Source organism: Pseudorasbora parva, chromosome 17, assembly GCF_024679245.1.
Source record: "Pseudorasbora parva isolate DD20220531a chromosome 17, ASM2467924v1, whole genome shotgun sequence".
In the NCBI taxonomy this organism is placed as follows: domain Eukaryota; kingdom Metazoa; phylum Chordata; class Actinopteri; order Cypriniformes; family Gobionidae; genus Pseudorasbora; species Pseudorasbora parva.
In genome coordinates this window covers 43,080,361-43,107,352 of record NC_090188.1, presented here as the reverse complement: position 1 = coordinate 43,107,352, position 26,992 = coordinate 43,080,361, and the positions used below count along the sequence as shown (strand labels likewise).

The window sequence follows — 26,992 nt, the reverse complement described above, 5'->3', positions numbered from 1 at the left end:
GGGTTCACTTACTTTTCCAGCCTGCTCTGTGAATAATTGTTCAGTTAAAGATGCTGTTGATGTAGTGGTTCTCGTTTTATGTTAAACTCAAACTTGTATCATGTTTTTAGCCATTAAAACAAGGGCATTATTGGCTTAAAAGGCTTTAGAGACCTCACAACATTTTCGACACACACCCTGTAACTGTGGCGTAAGCCCTAGTCGGACAGTAATTGTTTCTCAATAATAAGGAAAAAAATATCCTATTTATTATTTAATTATTTAAATCTGTTCAAAAATAGGAAGATATATAGACGCACATTATAGTTAAAATAGTTTTGTCTTGTATTTTATCTCAAAATAAAGAATGTCATTTTATTCCACATGGAAATGAGTGGAAATAAGTGAATACAGCCTCTTATTTACTTTTTTTATGTTAAAAATACTTATTTATTTTTAACATAATAATTGCTACCGTAATAACGCCCCATTTTAAATGTTTAAATGCTTTTATTTTTATTTTTTAAGCAGTGATGAAATATATTGCTCTTGAAAATAAGCATTTCAGTAATAAAAGTCTTTACAATGCATCTGAGTTACAGCGAAGCGCAGCAAAACGGTGCTCTGCAGGGGTCAAAAAGGATATAAACAGTGAATTTTAAAAAGATATACAGTCCCTGACAAAAGTCTTGTCGCTTGTGTACAAATTGACCTAAAGTGCCGCTGAAATATATTTCTAATCAAGATTTTTTTACAAGAAATGGCTCATTTTAATCCCACCAGCTTTTGTGATAATGTTTCAGTGAAAAACTAAACTTTCAAAAAGTATTCTAATATTCACAGCTTGGTAAAGCCCATTGAGTCAATTTTTGCTAAGACATAAGTGTTGTCGCCTTGTCATATGAGCTTCACCTGTGACTAATAATGGATCAATTAGGTCTCAAGTGTGTATAAAAAGAACCCCAGTACGCTAGACCTTCACATCAACTGCAACTAGACCTCTGCAAACATGCCTAAGATTCACCCTGAGACTAAAGTTTTGATTATCAAGAGGCTGAAGACCAGATCCACTGCTGATATGGCAGACACCTTCAATGTGTCTCAGCGTCAAGTACAGAGGATAAAAAAAAGATTTGAAGAGACTGGAGACGTTTTTGACAAGCCCAGGTCAGGCAGACCCCGCAAGACAACTGCTCGAGAGGACCGTTTGTTGGCTCGAAAATCCAAGGCCAGCCCATTTTCCACTGCAGCAGAGCTCCACGAGACCTGGTCACCTGAAGTCCCTGTGTCAACCAGAACAGTTTGTCGGATTCTGTCTCGAAATGGCCTCCATGGTCGAATCAGTGCCCAGAAGACAGCACTAAACAAAAGACAATTGAAAAACCGTGTGGCATTTGCCAAGGCCCACAGCCTGCTAAAAGGATGGGCGCTGGAAAAGTGGCAGAAGGTAGATTTTCAGATGAATCTTCTGTTGAATTACACCACAGTCGCCGCAAATATTGCAGGAGACCTACTGGAGCCTGAATGGATCCGAGATTCACCCAGAAAACAGTGAAGTTTGGTGGCGGAAAAATCATGGTCTGGGGTTACATCCAGTATGGGGGTGTGCGAGAGATCTGCAGGGTGGAAGGCAACATCAATAGTCTAAAATACCAAGAAATCTTAGCTACCTCTTATTCCCAACCATAAAAGAGGCCCAATTCTGCAGCAGGACGGTGCTCCATCGCATACTTCCATCTCCACATCAAAGTTCCTCAAGGTGAAGAAGATCAAGAAGCTCCTGGCCAGCCCAGTCACCAGACATGAACATCATTGAGCATATGTGGGGTAGGATGAAAGAGGACGCATGGAAGACGAAACCAAAGAATATTGATGAACTCTGGGAGGCATGCAAGACTGCTTTCTTAGCTATTCCTGAAGACTTCATCAATAAATTGTATGAATCCTTGCCAAACCGCATGGATGCAGTCCTTCAAGCTCATGGAAGTCATACAAGATATTACATTTGGATCTCACAGCACCACAACTTAATTTGCTGACATATTTTTGTATTTGCAGTAAATTTGTTCAATTTCTGTATAGGCGACAAAACTTTTGTCTTGCCAAAATTTGAGCTTTCTGTCTTGATTAAATGATAAATATTTTTTCTGTGAAAATTATTTATTTCAGTGCATTAAACATCATTTGGGAGGGTTTTAGCTTTTCATATGAGCTTTTTCTAACACCAATGAATTAATTAAAAGTCAGGTTAATATCAGGTATTTCTAAAAAATAGATAAGCGACAAGACTTTTGTCAGGGACTGTATTCCTGAGAACTCAGAGATGTGGATTCGGATGGCAATTAAATCACCGCACCACCTCAGTGTTTGTGTTTGTCTAAAGTAGGTCATTGGGTCGGGGATTTTTATACAGGTGGTAGGAGAAAAACACTGACATTCTGGATTTCGGACGCCAATAAAATCACAGACGTTTAAATGTATGCTGTTCCCTGTCAATGATGGAAACACCTTACGACCCCACGAGAAACACTTACCGTACGAATAGGGCTTAAGATGAAGATCGGATTTCGTTTGATAAGTAACATAAGTTACATGAATTGTCTCCTTTTTCCAGTCAGAATCCGAAGTGCGGATCCATAACGGCTGATATTACCCACAACCCATTGCGTGTTGGACGAGGATTCAATTAGAACTACAAACACGGATAAAAAGTGTGCAAAACTACAAACATGGCGGATGTGTGAGTCTAGAGGTTTAGATAAAGGGGTTTGAGTGAATAATTATCAGTATCTAACCTGACGACAATATATTTATCCAATGCTTTTAACATTATATTTAATCTGCATTGAGCTCGTATATAAAGATACGTTTGATCATTGACCATAGAGGTAAAACTCTGTAGGACTCTGATGTGAAGTATTGTGGTGCTTAGCAGCAAATAAACTAGATTTCCATGACCAGAAGTGTATGTTCCACTCCTAAATGACACAAAAGATCAAAACTGGCTGTGTTATGTGATGTCAGTGGTCAAATCTAGGCCAGAATAAGCTGCAGTGTGTGTTGTCCATCCAGCGTGTTTCTCTGGGCTCCAGCGTCTCTATGACTGGCCTTTAAACCTGTTGCCCAGGAGCAGAAGCACAAAAGCATAATCTTCTTTTATCCTATGATTGACCCCATGACCAAATCAATCTGACCAATCACCGGACTATAGCTGCAGACACACATGGCCTTTTCAGTAAGGAATCGAAACTCATTACTTTACCTTCAATCCTACAAACGTACAGTATATCATAAAACGGGGAGACATCTGTTATCTTTTGATGTATGCTGTGCATTCTTCTGGTAATAATAGCAGGATTGATTCTCACACTCGCCTTCTTTTTTCTGCTTGAGTTCCTCTGAGTGATTATTTCTTCCTCTCTCTGTGCTCATCTGGAGCGATTAGAGCGACTGTTGAGAAGCACAGTCGGCGACTTTGGGGGGAAAAGAGAAGAGAACAAATGAAAGAAGCCACAAGGTTTTGATATTTGCATTAACAAATGCTTATTAGACAAATACAGAGTGAAAGAGTGTTTTTTGTTGTTGTTGATGATTAACCCTAGAATAAAGTAGGACAAACTGACCCAACAGGATGTGAATTTTGGATTATTTCCCTCATAATATCCACTGCAGCGTCAGCTCTTTTCTCTCAGTGTCTGAAACGCTCTCATCATGGATTCAGGCTCTCTAAACCCCGCCTCTCTGAGAGCTGCTTTTCTCTGATTGGTCAGAAAGCAAATGCTCATTATCATATCTGAATCTCAGCTCTTGACACTCAGTGATACGAACAGTAACGATGGCGTGGGTTTGACTGTCTTAATCTCAGCAGGAAACCGCATCTTCTCCACATGAACAACACCAACCAAACTCTTCCAGTCTCAGAGACGACTACAGTGTGTGAGGGCGGGGCTAAGAGACGCTGATCAGCCAATTAAGACCAGAGGCGGGCATTAATATGCTTCAGTTCTATACAGTTCAACAGGAAGTGAGGCTGGGATAGAGTGGGGCGACGTCAGAACCTGGAAGCCTTCCTTTGATTTTCCTATAGGGTTTTATAATGGGGGTTTTCGATTTATGAGTAAAATAAAGCCTGTGGTAAACATAACTTTACAAGACTTAGATGTTTTGTTCTACGATGTACACTACACACACTCAGTCACACCCCAAACTGCTGCATCTAGTACTCAGAAAAGTTTAAAAAACTTTTAAGATTTATAAAATGGCCCTGATATGTCTCTAGACATCAATAAATCATGTTAATCTCAAACACTTCTATCACTGCCAACAGTAGTCCGGCAGGATATTGTCTTTATAAAGTTGTTGTTGCAGCTCAGCTGATGTTGATGATGTCATGTTGTGTTTTGGCCTGAAGCTCCGCCCTCCACCTATCGACCAATCACGAAGTCAGTAGTGTTTGGGGTTGCCAGATCTGCTCTAGTTACCACAGCTGCAGATCTACAAACGTTCTGCTGATCCTGCAGCCAATCTGGCAACCTCGAGTCAGGGGGAGGGGGAGGGGGAGACGCCGCTCTACAGGCATCTGAAAGGGATTGCAGGACCCTTTAAATTCTCTCCATTGTCCTATCTATGGATATGATGATTTAAAGGGATAGTTCAGCCATAAATGAGCCTGTGATGTTTATCTGCTGACCCCCAGGGCATCAACATGTAGGTGTTTCTTCAGGAGAACACAAATGAAGATTTAACCCTTAAATTGAACTAACCCTTTAATCATCTATTTTGACTAATCTAATTAATTAACATAATCAAATGTGTGTTTGCACATCTGTGTCTCCTGCAGCGGGCACCACCTATATATTTGGGAGGGATGGCGGTCTGATCACATACACGTGGCCACCGAATGAGCGCCCGAGCACGCGAGCGGACCGGCTGGCGATGGGCTTCAGCTCACAGCTAAAGGAAGCGATCCTGGTGCGGGTCAACAGCTCCTCTGGCCTCGGAGACTATCTCAAACTTCACATTGTAAGTGAAACACTTCTCTGTTCAACTTCATTTTCTATTGAAAATCAAAAAGTGTATTAGTAATAATAATAATAATAATACATTTTATTTATAATGCGCTTTTCTTAAACCCAAAGCGCTACAGTAAAACAAAACAAGCAAAAAACAATAGCAATACAACAAATAATTAGAGAAAAACTTAGTTTTAAAGCGGTGGTTCTGTGTTTTTTCTAGGCTTGGTTGTGTTTATGGGGCGCAGTATATCATGTCTTAATACTTCTTTTTTGTAAACGCTGCATTTTCCTTCTATTCTCCCTTTATTCCACACTGCTGTCTGTCCTCTGAGCGGCTCGTCTGCTTCCTGCTTCTCTGAAGCTCCTCCCTCTGATAAACGCAATGGTCTTAGATTGGTCAGATGGCCAAATGTAGTTTCCTGTATTTTTATTGGCTGAAGTGCCAAGCACAGGTTAAGGCCACGCCCCTTCCCATTATAGGCAGAAGTCACATCTGCGGAGACTAGCGAGGGTTTATGATGTCACCAACCCAGGAAGAAGCTCGTTGTAGTCCAAACGGACATTTTTGTAGGCAATAAACTGCCGTAACTTTAAAAGACAATATCTCCGTTTGCAGTGAACTTTCAGCGCTGTAACTTTGCAGAGACTGTTTATGCTCAAGCAGCGACATTACACACTAACTAAAGTTACACAAGTCAAATCGCATGCAAACACTGCTTTAAACAAATGTGTCTTAATCAACCTTTTAAAATGACCCAACGTTGGTGCATTTCTGATGGGCAGAGGAAGCACTATAGCTGTATGAAAATATTCCAATATTACCTTGAGAAAGATTTATAGATCCTCTTATTAATGTGCACGGGGTAATTTACACAAGAAAGCAAGGCATATAGCTACTAAAAAACTATGTGAACTGCTTGCTCAATCTGTGAAAATGTGAATAATTTTCACACAAAAAAAGAGAGATCATACAAACGCATGTTATTTTTTATTTAGTTCTGTCCTGAATAAGATATTTTGCATAAAAGATGTTTACATACAGTTCACAAGAAAAACCTGTGTGTCGTTCCTAAATGATCCACAGCTGTGTGTGTGTGTGTGTGTGTGTGTGTGTGTGTGTGTGTGTGTGTGTGTGTGTGTGTGTGTGTGTGTGTGTGTGTGTGTGTGTGTGTGTGTGTGTGTGTGTGTGTGTGTGTGTGTGTGTGCGTGCGTGCCGGCGTGCGTCACACACACACACACACAGCCCCTAAACCTACCCATCACAGGAAACATTCTGCATTTTTACTTTTTAAAAAAAAAACATAATTTAGTATGTTTATAAATCCATTTACATTGTGGGGACCGCTGGCTGCTGATCTCAGGGACATTTCGTCCCCACAATGTAATAATAAACAAGTACACACACACATACACACAGCTGTGGAGATAATCAGGGAACGACACACAGGATTAAAGCTCCACTGTGTGATATTTTCCCCCATCTAGCGGTGTAAAGGTTTATGACCATCCAGTGAATAATAGTTTCTGTTCCTCTCAATTTCGATTTCGTTTCAACTCCTACGGTGGCCGATTTAGTCATGGCTTCCAGTTCGACCTCTTCGGTGACTGTTGCTTTAAGTGATGAGGTTACTTTTGAAAACTATTATAATTTGCAGTTATTTAATTTACCAAATGATCTATGATCAAATTAATCTATGTAAAATGAATAATAGTTTTACCTTTTCGTTATTTTTAACCAGTTCATTGCTAACATCAGCTATCAGGTTCCCAGACGAATGCAAGCTAATCTTAGTAAAGGAACTTTTCTCAGTGCTATCGTTATTCTGTATATTGTACGACATCACTAGCGTAAGGCAAACAAATTATAATGCAATTAAAATATTAATCTCATGTTATCCGTCATAGAACACGGATTTATGTTATAAGGTAAACAATACTTCTTCATCATTGACGCGAGGAAAACTATCCTAGACGTCGTTCTAGTGTTATGCACAGCACACCATGATATAATTAGCCAAGCAACAATAAAACTTCCAATATACACAAATAGGCTGAATTAATATTACCTGTCGAGAAGAAAGCAGGCAACGTCGGCGTTCTTTTTAAAATCGTTGCTCCTCATGAGCTCTTTCCATCTTGGAAAGGCCACTCCAATATTTACTTTTGTCTTGTTGATTTGCCCGTTGCGTTGCCGTCTTAATTCTCTTTTCCGCTTCCTTGGCGACTCTGATACACGCAATGTTACTAGAGCCCCGACCCGGGTCGAATTCGGTAATCAATTCCGGGACGTGGTTGCTTTCACACAGAAGGCGGCCCGGCAATGCTCCGGGAATATTGCGGGTCCGACGTGCAGTGTGAAAGGGGCTTAGGAGTGATCCTCCATCATCATATAGCAGCCTCAAGCAATCCTCCTCTTCACATTCGACACGGTGCCATCGAGTGTAAAAACGCGAAAGGCGAAGCTTGAATTTACGGGTATGTCCCTCTTTGGCTACTGTACTTTCAAGATGGAGGAGCAACATGGCGACCGCCATCCGAACACTCAACACGTATGTATTTTCAATGGTATATTATAAAATTACGAGAATACATTATTACTTGAAAGAAGTAAATATACATTACTGAGCACATATATTTTTGAAAGAACTAAGTGATTTTAGCTAAGAATAAACTAAAAAAGTTACACAGTGGAGCTTTAAGAATCAAGGATTCATACACTTTTCAACATGGTCATTTTAATAGATTTGGCTATTTTTTTGTCTTGTGAAGCACAGATTCAGTCAGTCTTTTTCTGGCAGCTATACAAACACTGTCATCTACTGATCTAAACAACTCAGGCTTTTTACTCTTCCATGCTTATACTGTCGGAAACCACTCTTCATTCCTTCAGTGTTCACATGCAGTCAATGCCACGTCCACATCAGCGAGCAAACAGAAACACTTTTAGCAGAGATACACAGAAGCATATTCATATGCACCCTTGTCACGTATGAGTTTACAGAAATAATATACCTCCGTTTGTATCAGAGGCCATAGAAGTAATACAACGTCACAAACACGCAGCAAAACAAATGCAGACCCAGGACATTTAACACATACAACCACACACTAGAAACAGGAAAACAATGATCCGTGATGCAGAGCTCAATTCTGCAAAAGAAGCAAGATTTCTGCTGCTTACAACGTTTACTTTTATTTAGCAGATGCTATTATTTAGAGCGACTTACAATGTGGAATGCGATTCATCACAAGGAGGCAATAACAAAAGAAATGCTAACAATACAAAGTTTGAAACATTGTCTAGAATAGTGCATGCTTATTTAGTATTTTTGTCTTGTTTCTAGTCCAAATATCTAAAAATTCTTAAAACAAGAAGTATTTACTAGACAAGCAAACATAATTGTCTTGTTTTGGGAAGAAATAACTCAAAATGAAGAGAGTTTTTGCTTAAAATAAGATAAATAATCTGCCAATGGGGTGAGAAAAATAATCTTAATTCAAACAGAAAACAAGATTATTTTGCTCACTCCATTGGCAGATTATTTATCTTATTTTAAGCAAAAACTCTCTTCATTTTGAGTTATTTTTTCCCAAAACAAAACAATAATTTGTACGTATCTAGTAAATGTTTCTTAATGTAATAATTTTTAGATATTTAGACTAGAAACAAGACAAAAATACTAAGAAAAGCATTTTTTGCAGTGTAATAGGGATGTCACATTTATTTATTTATATAGCGCTTTATGAAATATAGATAGTCTAGAGGTCAACAATCACACCGGTGTGACCAACTCAATTTTTTTCTTGTCGATGTGAAAGAGACTCAAAATACTCTGTCAATTTTGGTCATACAGGCAAGTGTTAAACATCATTACAATCTATTAAGTTTCTACTTTTATTTGTGTACACGCACAATAAAAACTAAAATAACACAAACCAACATGATGCGCGATCTGCAGCCTCTCTCTCTCTTGAAGTCTAATCTGATTCTCTTCAGCAAATGAACTGTAACTTAGTGAATACTTGCCACACAAACATGAGACATTCGTCTAAAGAAACGTTGAAATGTCAGGGATTAAATAATGCAAATCAAACCGAAAGCAAATGTTTAGTGTTTATGTAATCTGTTGAAGAGAGAGAGATGTCTGTCGATGTCCCGCTTCGACTCGAATAAACACATCACGTTTAGTGTACTTTACACCATGAGGAATAATCCTGGAATAATTTACCTCAGAAAAACGCTGTTTAATTTCAACGAGCCACGGATCCAGCCGAGGATTGGGAGTTTATTCTGTTAGTGTCTGTGAATATTAAACCTCTGTGTTCAACTGCAGATTAACATTTATAGGCTCTATAATATCACAAATACACTACATAAAATGTCAGACGCAAGAATGCTTAGACAAGATTTCTTTGGCCTGTTTTGGACGGATTATGAAGTGTTTACTGTAAAATAGACTGGCGTCACATCAGTAAAGCTTTTGTTTGCAAATGTCTGCTCAGATGCTATAAATACATGAGTATATATTGTGAGTATATATGCTATAAATACATGAGTATATATTGTGAGTATATATGCTATAAATACATGAGTATATATTGTGAGTATATATGCTATAAATACATGAGTATATATTGTGAGTATATATGCTATAAATACATGAGTATATATTGTGAGTATATATGCTATAAATACATGAGTATATATTGTGAGTATATATGCTATAAATACATGAGTATATATTGTGAGTATATATGCTATAAATACATGAGTATATATTGTGAGTATATATGCTATAAATACATGAGTATATATTGTGAGTATGCTACACTCTAAAAAATGCTGAGTTGTTTTAACCCACTGTTGGGTCAAATATGGACTAACCCAGTGATTGGGTTGTTTTAATCCTGTGGTTGGGTTAAATATTTGCTTAAGACAACCCAATCGCTGGGTTAGTCCATATTTCACCCAACATTGGGTTGTTTTTTACTCAGAATTTTTTAGAGTGTATAAATACTAGGGGTGTAAGAAAATATCGATACACGTGAATATCGCGATATTATGTTTGGCGATACTGTATCGATTCTCAAAAATGCTGTATCGATATTTATATATTTATTTATTTACATCCAAGATTCGTGGCTTTGTGTTCGGTTTAAACCACAGACTGTATAACACCCAACCGCTAGATGGCAGTGTTATCTCAGAACGTATAACTGACGCGGAGCCGGAGAAGCGCAAGGTAAAAGTGCGTGCATGACTAGCGTTTACATTAGCAAACCCAGCTCTCAAGACGATAGCATTATTCCGCTCCTGCAGTACACAGAGCTGAAGTGTGGACTCATGTTGGCTTCAGTTAAAAAGAAGCCACTAAGGAAATCGACAAGAATCATTTTGTTTGCAAAATAGGCGAAGTTATAATCTAATACTCGGGAAACACATTGAAACAGAGAGCTCGCTTAACATCCTGACGTCACCCGCGCTGCTGAGAAGCGTTTCGATAGAATAGACTGCACGTTTTCCTCTCAGTAACAAAATAAACACACTCCAAAACTGACAGCGGTGGCAGGAGAACGAATCATAGCGATGTGGATATGGATGCACCTGCTCTGCAGTTCAGTAACGTTACTTGAAATAGCACTTTATACAATAGACTGCTTTATAGAAAACAGCTTTACAGTATTAAATATAAAACAAACGGTCATTCAGTCATGAAATGGACTGCACTTTCTGTTGTTAAATAGCCACTGCTATACTGTGAACCTTTAAAACATACACACATAAAGAATCCTGCAGTCCCTTTACATTTCCCTTTCCTTAGATTACACAAAATAGTGATTAGTGATGTAAATGATACAATGATGCATTAATTAAATAAAATACTTTGTCTCGTGTTTTAGGCATATGGTTGTGTTCTTTATTCTTTTAAATGATAAAAAAACAAAAACACAAAAAATAAATATCGCAATATATTACAATATATCGTATCGTAACCCCTGTATCATGATACGTATTGTATCGCCAGATTCTTGGCAATACACAGCCCTAATAAATACATGAGGAATATTGTGAGTATATATGCTATAAATTCAAAACACAAGCTAAAAAGACACGGATACAATCTTATTTTTGTCCCATTTGCTTTTGTTAACACTATCGGGTAGATTTAGGGCAGGGGTTTTCCTCCAGAAGCTTCTAAGGCGTCCCCAGAAAATTTCAGAGAATAAAAAGATAAATCAATAATGGATAAAGTCTACTGTAACAGTTTCATTTCTAAATGTTTCTCTCATTTCCTGTTGTATACATACTTTCCGGAATTGAATGTTTGCTTTGCATCGTTCTAGTGAGTTTTCTCACTATCGCCCCCTATATCTCGCTCACTGGGGTTCTAAGGCAAGAACATAAACTGCTTACATACATTTATTGTGACATTTGCTTATACAAATTTCACAATAGTGAATTTTAGAAGACACAGTCCCCACTTCTTTTTTCAAAAGTGTGTTTAACTGTTTGGAAGCAGATCTCCTAGAAGTGGTGAACTCCTCACTTCTGCATCGTTACAGTCAGAAACTTACAGTTTCTGCACAGTTATTGAGGGAAACCGGCACCGGTTAAATGTGAACAGACCCAAACCCTAGTGAGTACCTCAGCCTTCCAAGATCAAATGAGGCTGAAAACTGCCCATAAAGCTTCTGCAGGTGGATGTTGAATCGCCAAAGATCACAAGTAGCACGTCCAGTTCCTCTAGAAAGTTGCCCAGCTGACCCATGGGCCGATTAATTACGACAATGTGGAGTTTTATAGGAAGTGTCACAACTGCAGGAAACTCAAAAGACACATCGGATGCATTGAATATCTTCAGCTGTCACAAATGAGCAGACCTGTACCAAACCCAATGGGAATGAGAAGCTGTCAGAGAGAGCAGCGGAGGTCGAATTCAGGTCTGTCAATCCCAGGACTCTCACAGCTCAGTGTGAAGCAGAGGCCAGAATATGTCTGCTTTATTTACAGATGACTGGCGATTCCAGAGCCTAGAAGAGAACAGAGAGTCTGACGCAGGTAGTGGAGTAGTGGAGGCTGCATTTCTGGACAGAAGGGACATTAAAGAAAATTATGTCATCCTTTACTCACCCTCATGTTGTTCCAGACCTGTACGAGTTTCTTTCTTCTGCTGAACACAAAAAAAGATATTTGGGAAAAAAATTGTAAACAAGCAGGTAGAACAACCATTCACTACTATAATATTTTTGGTATCACTTTACTATGGGGAGCACATATTCACTAATAACTACGACTTTTGCCTCATTAAACTTCTAATTTACTGCTTATTAAAGCTACACTGTGTAACTTTTTTAGTTTATTCTTAGCTAAAATCACTTAGTTCTTTCAAAAATATATGTGCTCATTAATGTATATTTACTTCTTTCAAGTAATAAAGTATTCTCATAATTTTATAATATGCCGTTGAAAACACATACGGGTGAGGGGTTCGAATGCCGGTCGCCATGTTGCTCCTCCATCTTGAAAGTACAGTAGCCAAAGAGGGACATACCCGTAAATTAGAGCTTCGCCTTTCGCGTTTTTACACTCGATGGCACCGTGTCGAATGTGAAGAGGAGGATTGCTTGAGGCTGCTATATGATGATGGAGGATCACTCTTAAGCCCCTTTCACACTGCACGTCGGACCCGCAATATTCCCGGAGCATTGCCGGGTCGCCTTCTGTGTGAAAGCAACCACGTCCCGGAATTGATTACCGAATTCGACCCGGGTCGGGGACCTAGTAACATTGCGGGATATGTATCAGAGTCGCCAAGGAAGCGGAAAAGAGAATTAAGACGGCAACGCAACGGGCAAATCAACAAGACAAAAGTAAATATTGGAGTGGCCTTTCCAAGATGGAAAGAGCTCATGAGGAGCAACGATTTTAAAAAGAACGCCGACGTTGCCTGCTTTCTTCTCGACAGGTAATATTAATTCAGCCTATTTGTGTATATTGGAAGTTTTATTGTTGCTTGGCTAATTATATCATGGTGTGCTGAGCATAACACTAGAACGACGTCTAGGATAGTTTTCCTCGCGTCAATGATGAAAAAGTATTGTTTACCTTATAACATAAATCCGTGTTCTATGACGGATAACATGAGATTAATATTTTAATTGCATTATAATTTGTTTGCCTTACGCTAGTGGTGTCGTACAATATACAGAATAACGATAGCACTGATAAAAGTTACTTTACTAAGATTAGCTCGCATTCGTCTGGGAACCTGATAGCTGATGTTAGCAATGAACTGGTTAAAAATAACGAAAAGGTAAAACTATTATTCATTTTACATAGATTAATTTGATCATAGATCATTTGGCAAATTAAATAACTGCAAATTATAATAGTTTCCAAAAGTAACCTCATCACTTGAAGCAACAGTCATCGAAGAGGTCGAACTGGAAGCCATGACTAAATCGGCCACCGTAGGAGTTGAAACGAAATCGAAATTGAGAGGAACAGAAACTATTAATCACTGGATGGTCATATACCTTTACACCACTAGATGGGGGAAAATATCACACAGTGGAGCTTATTAATAGTTAGTAAGGTAGTTTTTGTAGCGTTTAAGTTTGGATATTGGGTCGGATTAAGGGATGTAGAATAAGCTCATGCAGAATAAGGCATTAATAGGAGCTTTATAAGTGCTCATAAACAGACAATATCCTGGTAATATGCATGAGCAACTAGTTAATAGTTAATAACTGAACCTTAAAATAAAGTGTTACTCTATTTTTTCCCTACTATGGTAGTGAATGGTTGTTCTTTCAGCTTGGTTACAAACATTTTTCCAAATATCTTCTTTTGTGTTCAGCAGAAGAAAGAAACTCATGCAGGTTTGGAACAACATGAGGGCGAGTAAATGATGACAGAATCTTTGGGTGAACTGTCCCTTTAAACGCTATTTTGGAGCTCTTTCTACAGACGCCTCTATTCTGTAAAGTGGGCTGTGTTTTCCATTTGGTGTGTCCGTTGTTCCTGATTTATTTCGGGAGTGTTGAGATGATGCTCCGCTAGCCGCTCTACTGGCGTGAATTATCTCATTATCAGATTTCAGGTGTTGGGAGTTCAAATCCATCAGCCATCTTGGGCGGTACAGGATGTGTTCATTTGCTGTGTCTGCTTCGGGCTCTGCACTGTTTCACTGTAAATGTTGATCATTTACTGTTTGTATTACAATCGTTTCTCAAATGGATGTGAAAGCAGCACGATACTGACATATTCTTCTGAAATACACCGCTTGTGTTGCAGAGAAGAAAAAGTAACAGTGCTGTTGAACTGCATGAGGATGAATAATAATGACAGAAGACCACTTTTGGGTCAGCCTTTGCTTTAAAGAATTGTTTTTGAAATTGTTATGGAATAAGAACCAGAACTGTTAAATTATTAATGATTCATCCATCTCTATTGCTCGGGAATTAAAATACCTGAACCACACATGCGCGCACACACACACACACACACACACACACACACACACACACACACACACACTGCCCCTTCGCTTAAACCTTCTCATCACAGGAAACATTCTGCATTTTTACATTTTCAAAAAACATAATTTAATATGTTTATAAGCCCATTACATTGGGAGAACCACTGGCTGGTGATCTCAGGTTTATATTACATTGTGGGGACATTTGGTCAATGTAATATAAACAAGTACACACACACACGCACGCACACACACACTTTTGGGTGAAGTTTTCCTTTATAGAATTGTGTTTGACCGTGTTATGAGATAAGAACTATGGTTAAATGATGACTGCTCCCCGTCTCTGCTGCTGTGACTGGAGAGTGTTTGTCCAGCGGAGGGACAGGTGTGAGCGAGACGTCAGCTGTTGAGATATATCGTCCTTTAGGGCATCTGAGAGCTTGTGTGTGTGTGTGTGTGTGTGTGTGTGTCTATGGCAGGGCTGTGTGTGTGAAAGAGGAAAGGCTGTTTAAAGCGGTGGTTCTGTGTTTTTTTCTAGGCTTGATTGTGTTTATGGGGCGCAGTATATCATGTCTTAATACTTCTTTTTTTTGTAAACGCCGTATTTTTCTTCTATTCTCCCTTTATTCCACACCGCTGTCTGTGCTTTGAGCGGCTCGTCTGCTTCCTGCTTCTCTGAAGCCCCTCCCTCTGAAAACGCAATGGTCTTAGTAGGGCTGTACTAGAATAATCGAATATTCGTTCGGTGAGGTGGCATTCGATTTTCAGTTTTGAGATTCGAATATTTATTTTTTTTCAACACGTGACTTCCGTCACGGACTCATTCTCACTCATGCTTGAAATAATAATAATAAATAAAATAAAAAAACACTGCAACATGCTTTCAATAAAAGCATTAAAGATTTAAATTAACAAAAAGCCAGAATAAGACAAAATAAATCCCTTATATAGAATAAAACTAATTGTAATAGATATTACATTTTGTGTCATTTTAAAAACAATTCATTTATTCTTATTCAACTGTTTATAAGCATGCTACCGTGTTCTTTATTTATTACAGTTCATTGAAATCACTGTGTGTTAATAATTTAATTTCTGTTTTGGGATTCATTTGTTTTAAAGAAAGGTTCGTTATTAATACCTTATTAAAGTTCTTGCTCTCAACAGACTTTGTGTTTTGTATCACTTGTGCGCTGTCGGTTTTCGGAGCATAAACCTGCCCGTGTAATACGTACCGGAAACTGTTCTATTTAAAAGATTATTAATGTTTATTAATATTTAAAGAATGGTTGCCACCTGATCATATTGCACCAAATGCAACACTGCACTCCACTGGGTCTGCCACAACACATTTACGATGCCGAAACGTGAAGTCGTGAAAGATGATACAAATCCAAACCGACACTATTATTATATATTTAGCCCCACCCACCTAAGCTTCAAAGCTCAAAAAATGGCATTCGAAACAGCCCTAGGTCTTAGATTGGTCAGATGGCCAAATGTAGTTTCCTGTATTTTTATTGGCTGAAGGGCCAAGCACAGGTTAAGGCCACGCCCCTTCCCATTACGGGCAGAAGTCACATCTGCGGAGACTAGCGAGGGTTTATGATGTCACCAACCCAGGAAGAAGCTCGTTGTAGTCCAAACTGGACATTTTTGTAGTCAATAAACTGCCGTAACTTTAAAAGACAATATCTCCGTTTGCAGTGAACTTTCAGCGCTGTAACTTTGCAGAGACTGTTTATGCTCAAGCAGCGACATTACACACTAACTAAAGTTACACAAGTCAAATCGCATGCAAGCAGTCCTTTAAAGTCTGCATTTATGTCATGGTGAATGCCGTCTGCTTCATCTCTTTAAAGTGTGTGTGACCCGATCATGCTCCAGTGTGTTGTGCTCATCTGAGATTGATCATTCATCTGGAAGCTCTTCCACGGGCTCTTTACTCTGCTGTTGTTTTTCCGGAGCATGTTTGTGTGTGTGTGTGTTTATTCTTGCTGCGGCTCCGTTGGGAAGCCTGTCGCACGCAATTCCCAGCACGCCAATTAAACACCTGGCCGTTGACACGAACTTACACAGATCACATTACACTCCCAGATTAGACCTGCATTTCATAGACACGCACATAAGCCCAATGTCCCAAAACACACACTGCGAATCTGGCACGCGATCCGGGAGTTTACTCGGGGCTCGCAAGATACACTGATTATGCCATCATACACACAGGTGACATTAGTGTGTGTGTGCGTGTGCGTGTGCGTGTGCGTGTGCGTGTGCGTGTGTGTGTGTGTGTGTGTGTGTGTGTGTGTGTGTGTGTGTGCTGTAGTTTTGAGGGCTGAGTGTGTTTTCACCGTTACTGCATCTCCTTCCTCTCATCACTGTCACTGCTGTTTCCATAGTAACCGTGCAAGTCTGTTCTCCAAATTGCTTTTAGATGTTGTATCTGTGGCTTACACCTGTATCATAAGAGCTCATTGGATGTTTTTGCAACATTCCAATATTATCACTGGATCAGATTCATTCTCAGGTGCACTCACATGCAAGTAAAAAAGCAAAAACACCCATAGGAACCAGAAAAAAAAGTCAAAAATTTTGTTTCCATGTTTAATGGGGACTGAGGTAGTAATGGTTTCACTCACTCACACACACACACACACACACACACACACACACACACACACACACACACACACACACAAACTGCCCCTAAACCTACCCATCACAGGAAACATTCTGCATTTTTACTTTCTCATAAAAACTCCTCCTGTGTGATTTATAAGCCTTTTGTAAAGTGGGGCCATGGGTAATGTCCTCATATTTCACCCTCTCCTGTAATACCTGTGTCAATACCCATGGCATTATACACATTTGTGTCCTGATATTTCACAAAAACAAGCACACACACACACACACACACACACACACACACACACACACACACACACACACACACACACACACACACACACACACACACACACACACTAACTAACCGAACCCCTAAACCTACCCTCCTCACAAAATGCAGTGGTGCTCTTTGCAGAGCCAAATGATATCATGCTCCCCCTCCCTGGGTGGAGCTTAAGGTCCAGGGATAGGTTTATGGGTAGGGTGTTCAAGAGAGGGGGAGCAAGACGTCAAGCTCCACCCATTACATTCAGGGGTCAAGAGAGGGGGAGCAAGACGTCAAGCTCCACCCATTACATTCAGGGGTCTAAAGAAGGGGAGCAAGACGTCAAGCTCCACCCATTACATTCAGGGGTCAAGAGAGGGGGAGCAAGACGTCAAGCTCCACCCATTACATTCAGGGGTCTAGAGAGGGGGGGCTAGACGTCAAGCTCCACCCATTACATTCAGGGGTCTAGAGAAGGGGAGCTAGACGTCTAGCTCCACCCATTACATTCAGGGGTCTAGAGAAGGGGAGCTAGACGTCTAGCTCCACCCATTACATTCCGGGGTCAAGAGAGGGGGAGCAAGACGTCAAGCTCCACCCATTACATTCAGGGGTCAAGAGAGGGGCCAGCAAGACGTCAAGCTCCACCCATTACATTCAGGGGTCTAAAGAAGGGGAGCAAGACGTCAAGCTCCACCCATTACATTCAGGGGTCAAGAGAGGGGGAGCAAGACGTCAAACTCCACCCATTACATTCAGGGGTCTAGAGAGGGGGGGCTAGACGTCAAGCTCCACCCATTACATTCAGGGGTCTAGAGAAGGGGAGCTAGACGTCTAGCTCCACCCATTACATTCAGGGGTCTAGAGAAGGGGAGCTAGACGTCAAGCTCCACCCATTACATTCAGGGGTCTAGAGAAGGGGAGCTAGACGTCTAGCTCCACCTATTACATTCAGGGGTCTAGAGAAGGGGAGCTAGACGTCTAGCTCCACCCATTACATTCAGGGGTCTAGAGAAGGGGAGTCCAGCTCCACCCATTACATTCAGGGTTCTAGAGAAGGGGAGTCCAGCTCCACCCATTACATTCAGGGGTCTAGAGAAGGGGAGTCCAGCTCCACCCATTACATTCAGGGGTCAAGAGAAGGGGAGCTAAACGTCAAGCTCCACCCATTACATTCAGGGGTCAAGAGAGGGGAGTCTAGTTCCACCCATTACATTCAGGGGTCTAGAGAAGGGGAGCTAGACGTCAAGCTCCACCCATTACATTCAGGGGTCTAGAGAAGGGGAGCTAGACGTCAAGCTCCACCCATTACATTCAGGGGTCTAGAGAGGGGGAGCAAGACGTCAAGCTCCACCCATTACATTCAGGGGTCTAGAGAGGGGGAGCTAGACGTCAAGCTCCACCCATTACATTCAGGCTAAAGAAGGGGAGTTAAACATCAAGCTCCACCCATTACATTCAGGGGTCTAGAGAGGGGGAGCTAGACGTCAAGCTCCACCCATTACATTCAGGCTAAAGAAGGGGAGTTAAACATCAAGCTCCACCCATTTGCTCTGCAATAAGCAGCCTCTCAAATTATCTGTTTTTAGAAATGCATTTTATTTAAGTTTAGTATATCAATCACTCAGATAAACACTCTTTCTGTCAAAAGAAAACGTATCATGTTCTCTCCATGATAGCCAAATTTAGCCTCAGTTACCATTCCACTCTGAAATTATGTTTATTTTTAATATCACAAACATCTGGTTATACTATATATAATTAAAATGTATAAATGATTCCATGATTTATTGAAACATTCACCATTTGTTGCTTTTTAAAATACAATATCTGACTGATCTTTGAGCGAGAGAAAGCAGATTTACTCCATATCACTCACAAACTGAGGTATAGATGGAGTAATTGTAATTAAAATGCAGCACATTGCATAAGTATTCATTGCTGTGACCCTTGAAGTGTTCACTTCTACTAGAGTCCATATGATGCAAAATATGTTGATTGGATTTGGAAAGGCACACACCCTTATATGATAAACCAGCCAAAGCCATGAGCTGTAGTTTTACAAGGCATAACAAATGTGAATATTTATCACAAGTCTGGATGTAACTAAGCCCAACGCAGGACTTTTACATCCAGCTGGTGCAACCGGCCCCAGGGCAGAGCATGACCTCAAGCTGATGCAACACCACCACGAGCCAAAGCGCTCAAAGAAACACACAAAACTAATGGCCTAAAAAGAAGAACATTTATGTTCTGGAATAGACCATTAAATGTCCTGACCTTAACCCCGGTGAGATGCTGTGGCATGACCTGAAGAGCGCAGGGCAGTCAAGACAACCCAGAAATGCTGAAACCAATTTGTAGATAGATACAAGCTTCTAAATTGAGTTCACGTTTTCCCAGCATGCTCTGTCAATGATATCTGTTGCTTTCGTGTCAGTCAGATTGTGTTTGTCTATAACTGTGATGAAGATCAGACCATATTTTATGAGTATTCAATGCAAGTCATTACGTTATTAGCATGATTGAAATGATTTCGTTTTGCATAATGATTGCTAATTTCAAATAAACATTCCAGACTCGTTCTAGTCGAGGGCATCGATTATTTAACCCGTTTCTCTTTGTTTTTCTCCAGGTAAAAGGCTACGTTACAGCTATATTTAATGTGGGCACAGATGATATCAACATCGAGGAGAAATCAAAGTTTGTAAATGATGGAAAGTATCACATAGTGAAGTTTACGAGAAGTGGCGGCAATGCCACGCTGCAGGTGGACGACCTGCCTGTTATTGAGCGATACCCTACAGGTGAGAAATCTGTTTGTTTCTAATGATATTGGGTCACATAACTTGTGTAATAATAACTTCTTTCTTTAGCAAAACATTTTAAATGATGATTTAATCTGGAACTAAGTTTGACTTTACACAGCTGTTCAGGTACGGTAAAAGATCAATACATAATTTGGGGATGTTATGTGTATATTTTATGGGTTATGTGTATATTTTATGTGTATATTTAAGGTGTATTACCTTTGGTTCGGTAACTTTAGGTTCACTGTTATAAATGCCAGTGTGAACGCTAAGCGGACCAGGACAATATGCTTTGTTTTTGTTTTTTGGTCCGGACCAAACGAACCGAACTAACCGAACTACAAGTGTGAACGCACCCTTAATTTAGACCCTGTGTTCGAAACACACCGAGTACTAGGGGTTGAACGACTTACGTTTTTTTAAAGTGGACTGTTAACCCCTTAACAGGACATTTATGTGATTAAAAGTCGAGTTGACGTCAACTAGTCGCTGATGACGTCATTAATGAACAAATAAGCGTGAGCCTCGAGCTGAGGTCTTCTTGTGCACAGGACAGATACAGTGGGGATCGAAAGTTTGGGCACCCCAGGTAAAAAAAAAGATTAATGTGCATAAAGAAGCCAAGAAAAGGTGGAAAAATTTCCAAAAGGCATCAAATAACAGATTAGATATTCATATGATATATAAAAAAGTTAGATTTTATTTCCATCATTTACACTTTCAAAATAACAGAAAAAAAAAATGATGTCTGCAAAAGTTTGGGCACCCTGCCGAGTTAATACCTTGTACTGCCCCCTTTGGCAAGCTGAGACCTGACAGTGTCATGGATTGTTCTCCATCATCGTCTGGATAGATCAGGGGATGTCCATCTCAAAGGTTTTAAAACCCCAGACTCATCTGACCTTACCCCAACAATCAGCACCATGGGTTCTTCTTAGCAGTTGTCTAGAAAACTGAAACTGAAAATAGTTGACGCTCACAAAGCAGGAGAAGGCTAGCCTAGAAATCTAGACGCACCCTAGTGGCAGCAAATTTAATTTGCCCGCGAGTGTCGTCTAGGCACTCTCAATACCATTCTGAGCTGTGTTCCTCAAAATCTGGACGGCCAATCACATCGTGTATAGAGTCGGTGGGCGGGGCCATAATGACGACGGCCGAGTTGCGTTTGCGTGCTTCTAGTAAACACAGAATCTGGCGAACGGCGGTCTTTCGAATCAGCTTTGACCGCGATCCTGGAAGACTTGGAGTTAAGCTTTTCTCTGAGATAAGAACAAAGAGCGGGAAGATGTGTTCGTAGTTTAGCCGACCGGATACGGCGAATGTTTAATCTATCAACAAGCTCTGCTTCACCTTCGTTGCTCTGGTTGGTGTAGCGCTATCCTATCGCGTGCAGAGGGAGTTTGACAGACAGCCGTTTATCCGCCCCTCGGATTGAGCCGTCAATGGTGAGTTTCCAGACCAAACATCTTGATGTGGGCCTGGCTTGTCAGGCTAGGAGAAGGCTATAAAAAGATAGCAAAGCGTATTCAGATGCCAGTATCCTCTGTTCAGAATGTAATTAAGAAATGGTAGGCATCAGTGGAAGTTAAAGCAAGATCTGGAAGACCAAGAAAAATATCAGACAGAACGGCTCGCAGGATTGTGAGAAAAGCAAGTCATAACCCACGTTTGACTGCACGATCCCTCCAGAAAGATCTGGCAGACACTGGAGTTGTGGTACACTATTCCACTATAAAGAGATACTTGTGCAAATATGGTCTTCATGGAAGAGTCATCAGAAGATAACCTCTTCTACGTCCTCAACACAAAAATCAGTGTTTGAAGTTTGCAAATGAACATATAGACAAGCCTGATGCATTTTGGAAAGAAGTTCTGCGGACCGATGAGGTTAAAATATAACTTTTTGGCTGGAATGAGCAAAGGTATGTTTGGAGAAGAAAGGGCAGAGAACTGAATGAGAAGAACCTCTGTCCAGCTGTTAAGCGTTGGGGTGGATTAATCATGCTTTGGGGTTGTATCGCAGCCAGTGGCACAGGGAACATTTCACGAGCCTCGATCGCCCCCCGGTGGCCAGTCCCAGTATAGCCGCCCCTCTGTGTTTTCTAATGGACGCGAGGCAAACTAAATAATAAAATTACACTTCAAATATTTTTTCCCCAAAGTTAGTTTATGTCACTGAAGGCAGTTATCATCACGATGATTTCATTTCAAGTGTTCGTTTTTAAAATAAGTTTAGCTTGAGTTAGTTATTTGATGCTATAAAAACGGGGTGTGTGACGTCATGATTGACAGCTGAGACTGACGGCTTCTCTGAGTGAAGTTCTCACTGAGGCACTAACGGACTTTTTTCGAAATTTTTGGGAGCAGATTGGAGCTTTAGCTTTAATGTCTACATTTCCATAACTGTTTATTTCACACCAACATAATGAATTGCTCTGCATCTGCGAGAGTGTGGGCGGGCTTTTGATATCGCGACTGTACTTCCTGCTCTACTTCCTGCGCAACTCCGGTCCCGAAATCGCTACTGCGCAGACTCAGTCCCAAGATGTCCGCGCCGTGCAGGCCGCCTGAAAGCTTCAAATCTGCCAAGCAGAAACGGATGATGTCAAGTCATCCATATTTTTTTACAGTCTATGAGCCAGACCCACATCAAGATGTTTGGTCTGGAAACTCACCATTGACGGCTCAATCCGAGGGGCGGATAAACGGCTGTCTGTCAAACTCTCTCTGCACGTGATAGGATAGCGCTACCACCAACCAGAGCAACGAAGGTGAAGCGGAGCTCGCTGACAGATTAAACATTCACCGTACCCGGTCGGCTAAACTCTGAACACATCTTCCCTTCTTAAGAATGACTTCAGTGCCGCTCTTTGTTCTTTTCTCAGAGAAAAGCTTAACTCCAAGTCGCGGTCAAAGCTGATTCGAAAGACCGCCGCCGTTCGCCAGTTTCTGTGTTTACTAGAAGCACGCAAACCCAACTCAGCCGTTGTCATTATGGCCCCGCCCACCGACTCTATACACAATGTGATTGCCCTGACCAGAGTTTGGTGATTACAGCTCAGACGGGTATTAAGAGTTGCCAGACGACACTCGCGGCAGATTAGATTTGCTGCCACTAGGGTGCGTCTAGATTTCTAGGCTACCATCAAACCGATGAGAGCTTCAGATTTTCCCATGTGTCTCTATGGCGCTGAAACCTAAAGATATCTGAGTTACGGTGCCCGTGCAACTGATGCTCAACTGCTATTGGCTCATCTGCGTTCGAGGGGAGGGGCTTACCGATAGGTCAATTGAGAACCAAGTGTGAAATTACCAAATCCTCCTAAAATCAGCCATCCGTCAAGGTAGTTTAACACCTGTGTGCCCTGGAGCCTCAAAGGAGCCAGAACGGCGTCCATACATTTAGTGAATATACAAAGCACCAAGGCAAGGCCAAAAGGAAGAACCTTGTACTGGCAAACTTTGTCTAAAAGCAAACCCTATTCACTTTCTCCAGAAAATCTGAAAATGGAATATACATCCTTAAGATTGATAGTTAGGAATGCCCTGTTCTTGAAGGCACGCCATCAGTACAGATGTTTAAATCTTCCTGTTTTCTAACACCTCTTTCACCTGTTTCGGATGTGACTCAATATAAGGGGTCCAACATTCACCATGGGGGTAACACTTTGTCATAACCCCGACATTATGGTTATAATGAGAGCACAACAACGAGTTTGAGGCGTTGACTTGGCCTCTAAACTTAAAGTATTAAACTTAAAGGATCTGTTGCTAACAGCTTGGTGCCAGATACCACAGCTCACCTTCAGGGGTCTAGAGGAGTCCATGCCTCCATGAGTCAGGGTTGTTAGGAAGGTGGCCATAATGTTATGCCTGATCGGTATAAGTTGAAATAAAGGGGAGAGCGAGAGAGAAGAGACGGTCTGCTCACTTACCAAAGCCTCAAGCTTAACATCTGATCCCAAAACTCTAGCACATGTGGGACTTTGTCAAAGGCAGAAGTAGAACGACAGCTGAGTGCCCTTCTTTCCTAGAAAAGATGATTGTTGTGGACAGTTCAATGAATCCAGTCAGGGCCAGCTCATGCATACTGAACTTACCAAACGTGTCCTCACTCGTGAGAACACTGAGATAAACACTTACAAAAGCCATCATATTCCACCCTAAATAATAATCATTTCACCTGACGTGTCACTGAAACACTATTCCAATAATTCAATCCAAATAAAGCACGAAAAGATAAACCGTCCTCCTGAAGAAGACAAATTTGCAGACTTTGTGTTTAAAAATTATAATGGGAATCTATTAATAAGGATCACTAAAGTAAACTTTAGGGTATGTAGTGCATAATACACTTTCTATCTTTTTCTTTTAAATGCCCCAAAAAAGATGAACTTCGAGTAAAAGAGAAAAACAGAAAGAAAGAAAGCACATAGACAGTTTTATGTTGCAGTTTATTTAATTCTGCGCATTGGTATGTTTCACTAGTCTATTTTCACATGCTGAAAATTAATATTTAGGTAATATAATGTAGGCATAATGTAAACTGTGTGTGTGTGTGTGTGTGTGTGTGTGTGTGTGTGTGTGTGTGTGTGTGTGTGTGTGTGTGTGTGTGTACAGTAGTTTTAATCATTTAAAAAAATAGTTTATATAAAATAGCATTTTCTTATGTAGTACTGCCCTTAATTAAGCTTTTTTATATACTATATATTTACATATTGTGTATCACATGATAAAATAACTAGATTTACACATTCTGTTCAAAAATTGGCTCTTATACGCTTCATAAATGATTAAGATTGTCACATTTAGTACAGTTGAGGGTCTCGGCTATTAAAAGTGTTACGACGAACTGCTTTGAAACACAGGTTGAAGCTCCAAACGCAGTTTTATTATTTGATATGCTTCCAGATGAAGGCGCTGGTGTTTCCCGGCCTGGGCCCAGTGTCTCATTCGGGGCGCCGGTGGACGACGCCATGCCGATCACCGCATCTCAAGGCGGGCTTGATTCCTCTGGAAGTGAGGATTCGGCTGTGTTGCCTCCCTCGGTAGTGCCAGCATTGCCAGAGTCTGATCCAGAGCTAACGGCTATACTAGCCTGGGCAGCCGAGAGCATCGGGCTTGAGTGGAATCCTCCGCCATGTCCCGAGTGCTCAAGGCTCAATGATTGGTATCTGGGGGTGGCCCACGCCGAGCTCGCCCATCAGCCTCCAGTGCCTTTCTTTCCCTGGGCTATTCGGCGGGGCGGTCGAGGACTTTGCCCAACAGTTCTTGGCCGCTCAGAGACAGACTGAGGCGATCAAGCACATCCTGCCCCGGCGGGCAGCTGCTGCGCCCGTTCCGCCACCGGCCCAGGTGCCTCAGTCTGCTCCCCTCCGAGGCCGCCCTCCTCCGGCTCCCGCCCCTCCCGCTCGGCCACAGCAGCAGCCTTCACCCAGGACGAAGCGTGGAGGTGCCCACAGGAAGGCGGCACAGCCTCTCTCAGCCCCGAAGCCGGCAAAAAGGCAGGCTAAGCAGCGGTCTTAAGACAGGCTGCTCGGGAGGCGAACTCGGTTCTCTCCAAGGAGACGGTGATAGGACCGCTCCTTCCCCCGGTCTCCCTCGCCTCACCACTCTCGGTCCCCTCTGTCGCCAGCCCCCTCCCAGTTGAGACCCCCGCGGGACGCTCCGCCTCCACTGGTCTCCACTGGCAGGACGCGGAACTCGACCCCGCCCACCATCCAGGCCGCTTCCATGCCTCCTGGGTCTGGGCCGGTCGTTCCGCTTCACTGCCCCATGCCGGGTATGCCTGTGGCTCGCATGTTCCCCTTGGTTCAGTTTTTGGGGTCCTGGCTAGAGCTCCCCAAGCTGTCCAACTGGCTCGCTCGCACCATAATGCTCGGCTATGCGATTCAGTTCGCATGATCTCCTCCCTGCTTTTGGGGAGTCTATACGCTATACGTTGGTGGGTGACAATGCCCCTGTCCTGCGTGCAGAGGGTACCCTCGAGATCGTCCCTCTGGTCGAGAGTCCGGCTTCTACAGCCCTTACTTCATTGTACCCAAGAAAGGCGGTGGGTTACGGCCAATCCTGGACCTGCGCATCTTGAACCGAACCCTACACAGGCTTCCCTTCAAGATGTTGACAGCCAAACCCATTTTCGAAAGTGTTTGTCCAAGCGATTGGTTTGCAGCGATCGACCTGAAGGACGCGTACTTTCATGATGTCTCCATACTTCCTCGACACAGACCGTTTCTTCGGTTTGCCTTCGAGGGGAGAGCATACCAATACGCTGTACTCCCATTCGGGCTGGCCCTGTCTCCTCGCGTCTTTACGAAGATCGTCGAGGCAGCACTAGTGCCTCTAAGGCAACTCGGGGTTTGCATCCTGAATTATCTGGACGACTGGCTCATCCTCAGCCACTCGCAGCAGCAGGTTTGCGAACACAGGGACTTGATTCTCCACCATCTTGCCCGTTTGGGCCTTCGAGCCAACTGGCAAAAGAGCAAATTCTGCCCAGTGCAGAGGATCGCTTTTCTAGGTATGGAGATCAACTCGGTTGCCATGTCCGCGCAGCTTACGAGCCAGCGCGCGCAGTCTCGGCTGGCCTGCCTTCGGCAGATCGAACGCAGGAACGGGTGGGAATTCCCTTAGAACGAGTTTCCAGGCATGTTCTGGTATCCACGGATGCCTCTGCCACGGGCTGGGGTGCCATGTGCATTGGTCATGCCGCCGCTGGGGCCTGGAAAGAGCCCCAGCATGTGTGGCATATCAATTGCCTCGAGTTGCTGGCCGTATGACTTGCCCTGCACCGCTTTCAAGCCCTGCTCAAGG

The 26,992-nt window shown here is 41.9% G+C and overlaps 1 protein-coding gene across 16 annotated transcripts in view; it reads left to right on the top strand.

The window, feature by feature from the left end:
* Positions 1-26,992, top strand: part of nrxn1b (neurexin 1b) — a 144,242-nt gene that overhangs the window by 101,206 nt on the left and 16,044 nt on the right. For all 16 annotated transcript variants that reach the window (XM_067422133.1, XM_067422132.1, XM_067422128.1 and 13 more), the window contains 2 exons: positions 4,820-5,001; positions 20,005-20,176. In XM_067422133.1, the coding sequence (XP_067278234.1) occupies positions 4,820-5,001; positions 20,005-20,176 (354 nt within the window). The remainder of the gene's footprint in view (positions 1-4,819; positions 5,002-20,004; positions 20,177-26,992) is intronic.